This window comes from Rhipicephalus sanguineus, chromosome 3 (genome assembly GCF_013339695.2).
Source record: "Rhipicephalus sanguineus isolate Rsan-2018 chromosome 3, BIME_Rsan_1.4, whole genome shotgun sequence".
Classification (NCBI taxonomy): domain Eukaryota; kingdom Metazoa; phylum Arthropoda; class Arachnida; order Ixodida; family Ixodidae; genus Rhipicephalus; species Rhipicephalus sanguineus.
In genome coordinates, this window is record NC_051178.1 from 176480685 (window position 1) to 176493503 (window position 12819).

Below are 12819 nucleotides of genomic sequence, written 5' to 3' on the forward strand. Positions count from 1 at the left end.
GCGGGCTCGAACGGCGGGGTCTTCTCGCCGCAGCCCTGCAGCTTGTCGAGCAGCTTCGGCCTCGCGGGCTCGAACGGCGGGGTCTTCTCGCCGCAGCCCTGCAGCTTGTCGAGCAGCTTCGGCCTCGCGGGCTCGAACGGCGGGGTCTTCTCGCCGCAGCCCTGCAGCTTGTCGAGCAGCTTCGGCTTCGCGGGCTCGAACGGCGGAATCTGCTTCGCGGCGTCGACGTGCAGCTTCGGCCTCGCGGGATCTCACCTCAAGATTGTGTCTGCGAGCGCGCGCTGTCGCCGCCTTCCGTGTCCTCCGTTCCGCAGCCTTGTCTTCCATCTGGCGAGTCCGAGCTCAAGAGAAAGCGTGCCAAGAGGGAGCCTCATGGCGCGTTACTTCTGAAATGTTGTCTTCGGGTGTCGTTGAAAACACGAGACGTAGTAAAGAAGGAAGAATTCCACACAGGCGAACACGCACGAGAGTCTCACTCGTCAACGTCGTCTTCTTCTTCTACTGCCTACTAGAACGCGCGCTTCTCACGAGCTAGAGGTGGCTACTGCAACGCTACAAACAAACGGAGGATGGACAGACCCACGGCATAAGGAGCTTAGCCCCTAAAAATTCCCCTTCTCTCGTTCATTAGGTTTGTACACGAGGCTCACTGGATGGCAATTCATTTGTGAGAAGCACGTTTTGAACTGGTAGTAACAGTAAGTACACGCATACAACAACAAACTTAATTCATTCGAAGTAGCACACCACGTATATGTAAATTATCGTTGGTGGATGTGAGTTACAGTTCAATTAAACTTCTTAAGCGATGGCATGCTCTCCTAGTTGCTGTATTTGCGTGAGAAAAGTTGGGGTAAATATTGGTCCTACCACTCCACATTTTCTTTGTTTGATGAACTATACATCGTCTGCCTACTAACAATTATTTTAACAGAGACGTTAGTGTGCAAAAATCGGTCGGCATGTATTTTTCGCGCATGCTCTGTCGTAAATTTGTATATTTTGTATTCTTTTCCGATTAAAGCTCGGTTGTAAGCCAGCGCTTGGGCTTGTCATTCTTTTCTGTGTGCTTTCCTCGTTTTCTTTCCCCAAAATTTCTTGGGATACATTTAAACATTACCAGTCTACAGAATCTGCCCCTAGGCAATCTGTACACCACAATCTATTCGTGAGACCATAAGTCCGTAGACAATCTATATACTGGGTCATAAAAATAGTCTATGGATAGTTTATAGACATTTGTCTTTGGATATTTTATAGAAAAAAGTGGACCAAAATAAATTTATCTAAACCTATACACATTTGTCTATAGACATTCTGCGGACATCGGTCTAAAAGCATGCCAAGAGTTCAATATAAAGCACAAAAAGGGGCCTTACAAAAAAATGAAAGAGAACGTGTGGCGACACCCCCTTCAACGCATCAACCTGTGTGTTATCATATAGACACTGACGGCGTGTGCTGGAGCGTGCTTCTCTTGCCACTAAGAATGAAGTAAGATATATTTTAAAACAACAAAAGACGGACATAAGCAAGCTTCCAGACCATTTACTGAGCCGGTACGGCATACATAACATTTGCGACGTTCAGTTTCCTTACGCAGGCTTACACAAGGAAGGGAAACTTTAACTTCTATTCTTTCTGCTGGGAATCATTTGTTATCGCGAAATTAACAGAAATAACATTTTGAAAAAGTACCCACCCCTTCAGCCTAAACTGAGCTAGTGTTTTTCATCACAGTCGCATTGAACAACTATAGTCAAGATTATTGCAATGTGTTCTGCAGCGCAGAGCCTTTCACCAATAAATTGGTAAATTAATCTTTCGATTGTATCACTGGCGCTCATCTTTATTCATAATAAACCTCTATACTTCTCATAAGGGCCTTAGCGTAACTTTCACGAAAAAAAGAAGCTAAACCTGATTCAAAACTTGCACGTACATACACGCATGCGTTCATCAAGCACACAAAGCAAGATTAAAACGAATAGCTTATGGTTCTTGAAACGTAAGCATAAAGAACCAATGTAGAATGAAAAAAGAAAACGCACCGGAAACAGTTGAATGAACAGTTGGGTTAACACAGTTTCATGGCTTCCGGCAGACCACCCTCTGAAACGTTGCGTTGTTTCCGTAGCTGCTGTACTGATAATTCGAAACGCTTGCACGACACTTTATGCGAGTACTTGCAAATTTTGTATTGGGGAAGGGCTAGTCTTACAGCTATGTACTGTTGGCAGGACGAATATCACAGGACAGTATTGTCTGGAGCTTCACAAGAGAAACATAGCAAAGCTTTCGCACTCGTAAAAGCAGGCAAGCTGCGCAACTACCTCTATCATAGTTATGAAAATTACAAAGTTCTCCCCAAACTCTTACATTGAGATTTTAGACTGTAATTATACCCACGCAATTTAAATTTTCTGGGGAGGAGGTGTTAATGAACGCTCCACGTCGGGTTTCCCGGAGGTTATCGACATAAAAAATGCCATATTTTCGCTAAGAATACTCACGTAAAACGTTCCTCTCTTACCACTAACCTTTTCACTTGCGAACACCAAGCTTCACAACTGAAATACCCGAGGAAATACATTGATTGTTCACCTTCCCTACGAATGCTTTCACTTCTGTGTGCAAAGAACAGCGCTATCAATGACCTCAACAACTATAACGGTTTCCTAACGCTATGCAGAATCATTAAACCGAGAAACTGGTTATCCGGTGTGCCTTTCAGCTTATATTATCTGTAAACAACTGCTTTCGCTCTCCCCTCCCCTCTCCCCTTTTCTTCCTGCATCGACATCCATCATTGATATAGCCTCTGGATCACGTGTAAAGCACTAGCACGCGGTAATACTGTGCTCCTGACTATATTTCGCATGGCATTCACAGACTAAACGCTTTCAATTTCAGCGGAAACAGCCGCTTAGAGTACAAGTATACATGGTATATACACACACATCGACGGGGGCGTAATAACCTCTACAAGCACAGGAGGTTGTTCACAACACCGAACACATTCATCTCGTACATGCACGCGATCACTATGTACGCGGCGTACAGCAGCAGACAGGCGAGTCCGACGCGAAGGTCGAGCTTCCAGCGGAACCCTGCCAGGAACAGGTAGAGTATGAGCACGAGCGTCAGCAGGACAGCGGCGCTGAAACTGACGCCGGCGCTGCTGAAAAGCACTTTGTGCTGATCGGGCGAGAAGAAGGCTGCCTTTACAAACCACGGCCCGCCCAAGCAGAAGAGGATGTCGAAGACGTTGCTGCCCAGCAAGTTGCACAGGGCCATGTTTCCCAGTCCTGCATGTAAAAAGGAAAGACACAGTGCATCTCTCAGTGCATCTCTCGCAGTTTAATACTTCGCCTTTGTACTACGTTGTAGCGAATGCTTTGCTTAACGATTACGTTGTAAAAGAGAATGTGCAATATGCACTGATCTCTAGATCCTTGCAGACGTAAGAGATTGAGCAAAACAAATGTTAGTGGAGCGGGTTGGTACGGATTTATATTTGAGTGCGCAACACTAGAGGAAGGCGAAGATGAAAACGGAACAAAACTGAGCGCAAACTATCAACTAGTTCATTCAGAAACAAGAAAAGCACTTAAATACATCATCATCGCAAGCACACTTAATGTTAAAAATACTGAAGAAAATAAACACATGGCCGTACTGCGACGCCGTGAATCCGCTATCATATTTACCTACATTTACGTGTTCAACAAAAGCATATCACAGAAACGACACTCGCTGCACAGAAAGGCAAATTCTATGTCGCATTTTGTCGACGTAGCAACAACAAATTAAGAGAGAGGTAATATAGGTCTTTTATATAAGAAACATCGGGGATAAGTGTGTCAGCCAGTCCTCTATCTCGCTATCAGACAAGGAGTTTGCCTTCCCGCGCAGGGCGTGTCCTTCAACTTTCGTTTCCTAAAACGATTTTGTTAAACATGTAAATGTGATAGCGGATCCAATGCTTCTCAGTAGTGCCATATGCCTATTTGTTCAGTTCCTTACCACCAGGTGCGCATGCGATGGTAATGTACTTAAGTGCCTTCCTTGTTTCTGAATAAACTATAGTTGAGAGTTTGCGGTCGTGTTTCGCTCTCATCTTCGTCCTCGTGTTGCGCATTCAAATATGAATGAAGGATTGAAGCACGTTCCTACCAACATGAAGCCTGCACAAGCGGTTTCACAAAATATCGGTGAATGGTGAAAATGCCGAGCTATACGTATACCCCGTGCACCATCATATATGACTTTACCCTTTACTTCCCTTAACACTCAGCCATGCCTCCTGTAGTGCACTGTATGTCTTCGTGCATTGCTCGGCCTCGTGAGAGCAAATGACGGAGTGCAACAATAGGGGAAGAACTTACATTTATATGACAAGAGTATGAAGTTGGGCATGTTGGTAATGCATAATGAATGATAACCTCTTGAATGATTTGTTTGTTTTTCGCATTTCGAGAGTATATATGTGTACGCTCCTCGAAATAAACCTTGTTGGAAGTAAGCGCTCGTCTTCGTCCCCCTCTCTTGTCCTGTGTCAAATTTTGCGCTACGTTATCAGTTTTACATTTATATCCACATCTTCAAGCCTTATTGACAAACTACGCCGCCCCATCTTTATGGTTCTCAGTGCCTAAATTAACTTTATGCTGGCTACTGTCTCTTCTATGTATCTCCCAGGTGACCCATTTCCCAACGTTCTTCTAAATTTATGTTTTTGGCTACGTTAATTGTGCAGCCAGAATGCTCGTCATTTTTCCTTGCCGCATAATGTTCCCCTCGCGATGACGGAGCGTGTAAGAACGAAAAAAAAATGATGTTCATGGAGGTGAACGCAAAATGATATAAGTATTAGATGGAGAACAGAAAATAATACTGCCTATTCACCATTCTTGGCAACGATAACGCTGGTTATTGCCTCCGGCATGCTCGTGCCTATAGCCAGGAGTGTTATTCCTGAAACGGTCTCTGGGATTCCAAAGGTGTCTCCTGCATAGAAATCGCAGGTCGTATAACGTTAAAAAAACGTGCAAGTAACAGTGGTTAATAACTTGCAGAAAGAAGTATGTATTTGTACTCGTATAGGATACTGAAATATAAGGGCTAGAAGAATGTATGCCTGCATTCATAAAAAAAAACAATGTAGCCATTTTCTGGAAATAACACTTTTCTTCTCTTTCTGTGCAGGCTCACAGTTTCCAATTATCGGAGTCCATCAAGCCATTCCCATGGACGTGCACTCCTTTCCTAGCACGGAGCTGCATTAAGAGCGGACTATTACTATTTCAGTAATTAACTCCCTTGGGGTACACCCGCTAGAAAGGACAGACATGTTTTCTATGTCTCTATCAATAACTAAACAGAAAAATTACCTAAGCTAACAATTCTGTATTTTATGTGATATATGTGCGTTTAGTCCGATTGACTAGCTTTCGTTTTATAAGCAGAGATCGATCGCATTTTCATACCTTGAATTTAAATAAAAATCTCTTCGCCTGAATAGTGTGGAATGCTAGTAGAAACACAGTTCCAATTGCCGTGATACGTTTACCTGCTTTGGTGATGAACTGCGGTCTTGCCCATGACACAAAGTTGCGTCGTCCTAGCTTCGACTGACCTGAACACGTTTTCGTCACCCTGACAATATTCGCCCGTCAAACTGTTTAAGACTCGCATATTTTTTTTCCACTTGGTTAAACGGTCGTTAGCTGTTTAAAAACGCCTACACGGCAGAGTTGAAAAATCCTTGAACATGGGATGTGTGTCGTTGCAGCCAACGTTCAGACAAGTGGTCTTGTCTTCTTCAAGGCAAAAAATCACAGCATATCCACGGGGTGAATGATGATGAGTGGGGCGAAGCTCCGGAGGGAATCATCGGTAAACCGTGAAACTCTTCCGTGAAATTCGCCCAGTACATCATATAAAGAGTGTGAAACACCGTGTATATATTAAACATCAAACTTTTATTGTACTGTTGGTTGACGTGGTCCCTTCATTATCACCGCTTTGTGATCAGTGAAATGCAAGGAAAGTGTCCGCTCCCGAGCGAAAGAGAAAGCGCGCCAAGAGCGACCGCGTTCCCCGCTCGCTCTGTGAGAATTAACGGCAAGGCTAGAGGGAAGACACGACAGACACGACGCGCGTAGCGTTCCTCTTCGCGTTCCACGACGCGAGATCGGTAGCATGCCCGACGAAAGCCAACGGAACGCGATCGTGCAAGTGCTCCGGCTTCGCATCGCCTCATGGTTCCATTTAGCGTCCCAAAACCAAACATCTTGCTCAAGGTGTGCTTTGCGTTTTTCGTAGAAATAAGTTCTTTATCATGTACATTAAGACGAAAAGTTGAAAGCTCACTAGAGTACATCGCCCGCAAAGTATGTCTTTTAGTGTGATTTACCTCTCGTACGGCAGGGTCCTCGCGCCGTTGCCGATCCACCTCGCCCGTTGCCGATCGGGCGAGGTGGCCACATACTACTACTACTACTACTACTACAGAGGAGGGAACGACCCACACTCTAAGGAGCTTCGCACCTAAAAACTGTGTTCTCGTGTTTTTACTTATTTTTGTCCCAATTGTCATTTCTTTTAACAAGGTGTGGGATAATTCGAGTTAGCTGGTACTCCATGCTCTACTACCTCTTGCGCGAAAAAGATTTTCTTAGACAAAGGACGAAACAGACACGGACAGGCGCAATTCTTTTTGCTCACTTTTCCATCTTCTTGCCACTTTCTCTCTTCCTATCTCCCTTTTTCCTATCTCTTTCCTCCTTCCGAAATAGTAGGCAGGCGTTGCGCCCCTGTAAGGTGACAGTTCTCAGCCTGCTCTCTCCCTATTTTATACTGTGTCCTTGTGTATGCATATCAAATAATAATAATAATAATAATAATAATAATAATAATAATAATAATAATAATAATAATAATAATAATAATAATAATAATAATAATAATAATAATAATAAATGCTGTATTGAAGAAGAAAGCACCTTTTGTCGAAATTCTGGCTACGGCGACACCCCCGTCCAAGGATTTTTCATCTCTTAAAGCCTCCATCTTCACCTGAACTTCTACACAGCAAAGTCTAGGCCTAAGTAAGGTAGTTACTGTACGTAGACGTTTATGAACCAATCATGGTGTTGGACCTTCCTTTCGTTTTTCTTAGTTAATTCTGCCAATGCTCTAACCGATATTACTAGTACTCGTTTTACGGAAGTGAATCGCGAGTTCACCAAAGTTGAGGCGCTCGCGGAGCCACTCACCGATAACAGTAACCATCCAGACGCTGAAGTACGAGAGTAGACCGACCCAGACGATGGCTGCCACAAAGGTGAGAGGGAACCACATGCGAAAGCGTGACTGGCGGCAGTCCGGGATGGTCATGCTCATCAGCAGCAGTCCAGGCCACAACAGGAGCCAGCCGAGCAGGCACAGAGACCCGCCGGAAGGCATCGACCAGGCACCGCACGTCTCTCCAGTTTCCATCTTGCGTACTGCGGTATAGCATACGTCAGGCGATGCGTGATGCTTATATAGGGAGCAATGGCGATGAGAGTGTACGCGCAAAGTATTTCGCCTTCGAGTCGTCTTCGGTAAATTCGTTAATGACCGTGTGACTTTCTCTTCATGCAGTGGCCTCTGTATTTCCCTTCATTAACTACACACCTTCCACAGCCTAGCAATAACTTAACCTTATTTTCGTGAAATGGCTGTGCCGAAGAGCTCTAGTGTTAAAGCCCTGCGAAGCATCGGTTGTGTTCCGGAAGACATTTAAAGCACTCTCTGATATGCATTATTTCCCTACTTTTTCCTCAAAGAAGAAAAGAAAGCCAACTGACGTGCTGTAAACAGATAACACGCAGTAATGTTTATTCTTATTGCGATAACAATTAAACGGACACTCTGGACGGGCTTTTTCCGTCGCCGTCATGTTCCGTATAAAGTCCAAACTGATAACATTCCCCCGCACATCGTATGTTCTACCCGCGGTAAACGCGCGCGAGTGGGGACGATGAACGCGGCTGGAGCAGAGATCAAACGAGCCGGCCCATCTCCATCGCTCGGAGGGCGCATGCGATAACATCCCTCCGCGTGTTAGACCTACCGTCGAAGGCTCAAGCAGAGAGGAAGCGCCCAGCCCGTCTTGAACGAGCATGAAGGGTCGCGGAGGGGGGCTGGGAATTTTTGATTCTAAGATCGCTGTCCCGACGCGCTATCTCGGCAGGCATCAGCGGTCGGCCCGTATACGCTTCTACGTGCTGCTCTCTCAACGCGAAAAGACTGTGCGAAAAGAGCATCTCGCCATGGAGCTGCCGTATTCTCTTACTCCAGTGGTTTGTAGAGTTGCGCGAGATCCTATCGAAAAGAATTAGCTGCCAGCCTTAATGCGCATAATATTACAATTTTTGCTATACCATTCATTGCTTCGCCCTTGCGGTGAAACTGTGTTTTTTTTTTCTTTTGTTTGTTTTTTTTGTGTGTGGGGCAGCGGTTTAGGAAGAGAAAAGTGGACGAATACAAAAGACAAGATGAAAACTTTTAACCGCAACGTCTCGCGTGAAGGCAACCTCGGCTGAAGGTTATTTATTCTCTGTTCGAGTTCAACAAGTTGAAATGGCTCGAATGGCGGCAGCCATCACGTAAAACCTCCCCAAACACTGGGCTGTAAGCTTTGGATTTTGTTGTAACCATGCTACATTGTCTCGAACCTCCGTCTTTCGTTTCGACAGTACGAGAGATGAATCCCCTCAAGATTTCTCAATTTTCTAGGGTTACTAACCTTCCCCATACTCCCAGTACAACAAAAAAAAAAAACCGAGACGAAGATCCGTGACCTTTTTACTCCATTTGCATAAGGAACTTTGGATTAGCTGGACATTGGCATCGTAGGACTCCTCATTCGTTCTACGCATTAAACTTTCACTAAACAAGCTCTGTTCTTATGCACCAAAATAGAACACACCTTTCGTGTTGAATCAAGAGAATAGACAACTTCCCAGCGATAAATCTGTCGCGGTCGACTGGGAGACGCTCATGCGGCCATTAGCAAGTGCAGCTAATAAGAGTAGTCGCAATAACATTGATGATGGTAATATCCACGCGATAATATCCTCATGGACCATCACAGCACAGAGCTTCGAAAGTGTTATTTCAGCTCGTACAAAAAAAAAAAAAAACTCGAATGAATGACTCTTGTATTGACAAGTGCCATCCTGGACAATGACCACTACTTTGTGTGTCTGTGTTTATAGAAAGGCATGAGCCTTTCTCCTCTTGCACCTCATATTTCAATCCAGTTTTACTTTCCCTAGTAAAGGGTACACAACTTATTCAGCTTGTTTAACCAACTGTATGTGCACGTGCCTTGCTCCTATCTATCTATCTATCTATCTATCTATCTATCTATCTATCTATCTATCTATCTATCTATCTATCTATCTATCTATCTATCTATCTATCTATCTATCTATCTATCTATCTATCTATCTATCTATCTATCTATCTATCTATCTGTCTGTCTGTCTGTCTGTCTGTCTGTCTGTCTGTCTGTCTGTCTGTCTGTCTGTCTGTCTGTCTGTCTGTCTGTCTGTCTGTCTGTTATTTAGATGCCTTCCGAACATTCCAGTGCAGGGTAGTAAGTCGAATAATTGTTGTAATTAACCTCCATGATTCAAATTAACTTCCCCACCTTTCCTTTCTTTCATACCTTTGTCTTTGTATATCTGTCTCTCTCTCCCTCAGCGAGTCAGACGCAGTTTTATTAGGCAAACAAACATGCAAATATGGACGGCATTTCGTAGATATCGTACAAAGGCAGTAAGGGAAGAGCAATGTACTCGGGACTCATGCACCCTTAGCACTCTTCTTCAGAGTTACAGGCACGATCACATCTGTCGGTACGTACGTTAGAAATAAAGTACATACCGTGTCCACTAAGAAGAACATTCTCGTTCTCAGACAACGAGGAGCTACCAAGAGAGTCGATTCCCGAGCTGTCTTCTTCTTGTCGGTCCTGCTCCACGTATATAATTGTCTGCGTTGTCAACAGCGGCGTTTTTTCGTCCGCAGGCTTCACTGCTGTAGTTATTGAAGCAACCCGTCGAAACAACTTAAGTTTGTCAACCTGAAAGCAAAGATGTGCCTGTCACTTTATTTCCATACAAAGGTTTCGTCTAGTAACAAATAATTGAAGAAACACTTCATCTAAGCCGAGGTGAAGTTAGTGGTAGTATTGCTATACCGTAGTTTGGCCGGACAGGACATCGTGAGAACAGAGCCGTAAAAAACTGGGAGCTCAATATGTTGTTTACTTAATTTTCTTTTGTCATGACGAAACCGGAACACAATCAATTCGGTCACCGCCTGCTTCTAGCTATTCATTCTAGCAATTTGGGAAAAGTTATACGTTCCTTTATTTTCGTGTTGCGAATTCCGGAATGAGGTGCACTTGTCAATGGCGACTCATTTCACCTTTTCTCGTTTATACCGGTTTATGAAAAACAGGCGCAGATTGAAGCGATAGTGGATATGGTAGAGCAAGATTATCGCGATGTCAACAAACTCACCTTTCGTTGAGACCACTTGGAGATGTGCGAGTCGAATGACATGTAGACTATATACAGGATGAACATGAGCAACATGATCATAGCTTCCCACCTGGAAAAATAGAGCTGCTTCAATGCAAAGTCCCTTCGACTGAGTCAGTCCTGATTTACAGATTCACCGACCAATTTGCCCAAGTCTGAATACATGTATGTATTTTTGTTTGCTTTTAACTAACCTATGTATGTTTTTTGTTCCAATGTTTACTTATCTTATGTTTTTTTTTTTTTTAAGTTTTCTGCGCCTATACACGTACCCTTAATTAAACGCCGCTTCTTTACTCTTCTAGGCGAGAGCTTCAAAGTAAGTATTCCTGTTTATCCAAGTTTCATTCGTATTTTTTAACTAACGTTTCCTTTTAACACGAAAGAGTGTTTTATGCCGGGTTCCACCATGACTTCACTGACGTATTTCCGTCATGGATATGACATTTATAAAATGGACGTTAATTGATGAGAAAGAAAAAACTGTAAGAAAATGTTCCGCCGCCGGGAATCCAACCCTACGACCGCTCGGTCCACGACGATAAGCGCCCGGCGCTCAACCGACTTAGCTACCGAGGCACTGGCACTACACTCCACAAGCGCGCCTTATATCTCTGACACATTCTCTCTCGCACAGGACTCTGTTGGCGGGGCTAGGCGGGGCGGGTCGGTGCCGCAGTCTGTGAGAGGCGAAGTGAACTAATGTGTCGTGACGCTTACTATAGTGCCGATAGGGAACGATTCGGCGACGACACAATTAAAGCACGGACTAGGAGGTCATGGTTAAAGCACCTCGATACCAGCGAGGAACACTGGCCACGCTCGCATTGGGGAGTCGCCCTAGACGCAATTACGTTCTTTGCCTTTCGCTTCGTGTTAGCGTGTGACGGCTCGTTGTCGGAGTATAGTGTAGCGCCCATATGCACCAACGCTGTTTCTACGCCGCCGACTGCTTCGAGTGCGATAGCACCGATTAATAAAACTTCTGCAATAAGCGCTGCAGAAAGGCAACGATGTCGACGGGCGAATGTCCTGCCTTGGTGAAGCGAGACAGAGGCCAGCGGGACGTGCCGGAACGCCTGCGCGCGTTCGCGGTTCAAGCTACGAACCTCTACCTCCCGTGTTGTCGAAGCGCAGTGTGGTAGTGTACGCATGAGCACGGGCTTAGGTTACCCTATTACTCCGGAGCGCACACCATGCCGTTTCTCTCCTTCATTGACGATGCTTTGAAAAAGTGCATATCGAGTACCAGTGTTTATTATCAGGGGTGTGCGAATAGTGAATTTTGGAAACGAATCGAGTATGAATCGAATAGTGATGACACCGAATCGAGTACGAATACTAATCGAATACTCTTCGAATTGTTTTCGAACAATAGGACAACGGTTTTCAAAGTCGTCTTAGAACTCAAGAAAGCGAAATTGAAAACCACCTGTTTCTAGCACGAAGCCACAAGAAAATCCATACGAATTTTTCATAAAGAAAGCTTCTTAGTTGCTGGCGGAAGGGTTTTTAACCGCTCCACCACGATTTCACAGAACTTTTTACTAATAAGTCTCAGAACTCCACAGCATTTTATTTGAACTAAATATTCACAAACATGCACCAAAGAACATCGCGGTTATTTTTAACCTACTCAAAATACTTCAACTACGAAAACTGAGGTAAGCTCCTACACAGCTATGACCAGGGCTTTGGAAATATTTTGTACTTTAAGGTTGAAAAACAGCAGTGACTACACTAATCAAGGTGATACTTGGTCGGCCGCTTTTAAATAAAGTTGAGACATAACGACTAAACAATTTTGAAACGAACACTACGAATACAATTCAAGATGTAATGAAACGGATAAACCTGTCATAACAACATGGGCCTCGGCACCGAAAGAATGTAAACTGTGTTGAAAGCTTAAGAGCAATTTACGCAAACACAACACCTGCGTCTTTTATTCATGAAGCTGAATGCAGTCGTAGTCCCCGCCTTCAGTTATTACTAGATGAAGACAGGAACTTATTAATGCGATGCAGCTGCAGCACAGTGAAAACTGAGTAAGAGTGGAGTTTAGCGGAAAATCGCCTTCATCTGGTAATATATATATAGCGTCGGTAGTCCCATAAAAGCTTGAGCTGCGTGCACATTGGTAATTTCGTGATTAAAAGAACAAAAATTATCTTTAGCTGTTTCAAAGTTTCCTTTCTTTTTGGGGTTCTCCCGT

General features: G+C 44.2%; 1 protein-coding gene across 1 annotated transcript in view; it reads right to left on the reverse strand.

Moving 5' to 3' along the window:
- Positions 1 to 2665: 2665 nt before the first annotated feature.
- Positions 2666 to 12819, reverse strand: part of LOC119386117 (sodium/potassium/calcium exchanger 5) — a 43055-nt gene continuing 32901 nt past the window's right edge. The window contains exons 7-11 of the mRNA XM_049414225.1: positions 10584 to 10674; positions 9943 to 10141; positions 7281 to 7511; positions 4909 to 5010; positions 2666 to 3308 (exon numbers count right to left, since the gene is read on the reverse strand). Of these exons, the coding sequence (XP_049270182.1) occupies positions 2983 to 3308; positions 4909 to 5010; positions 7281 to 7511; positions 9943 to 10141; positions 10584 to 10674 (949 nt within the window). The 3' untranslated portion in view covers positions 2666 to 2982. The remainder of the gene's footprint in view (positions 3309 to 4908; positions 5011 to 7280; positions 7512 to 9942; positions 10142 to 10583; positions 10675 to 12819) is intronic.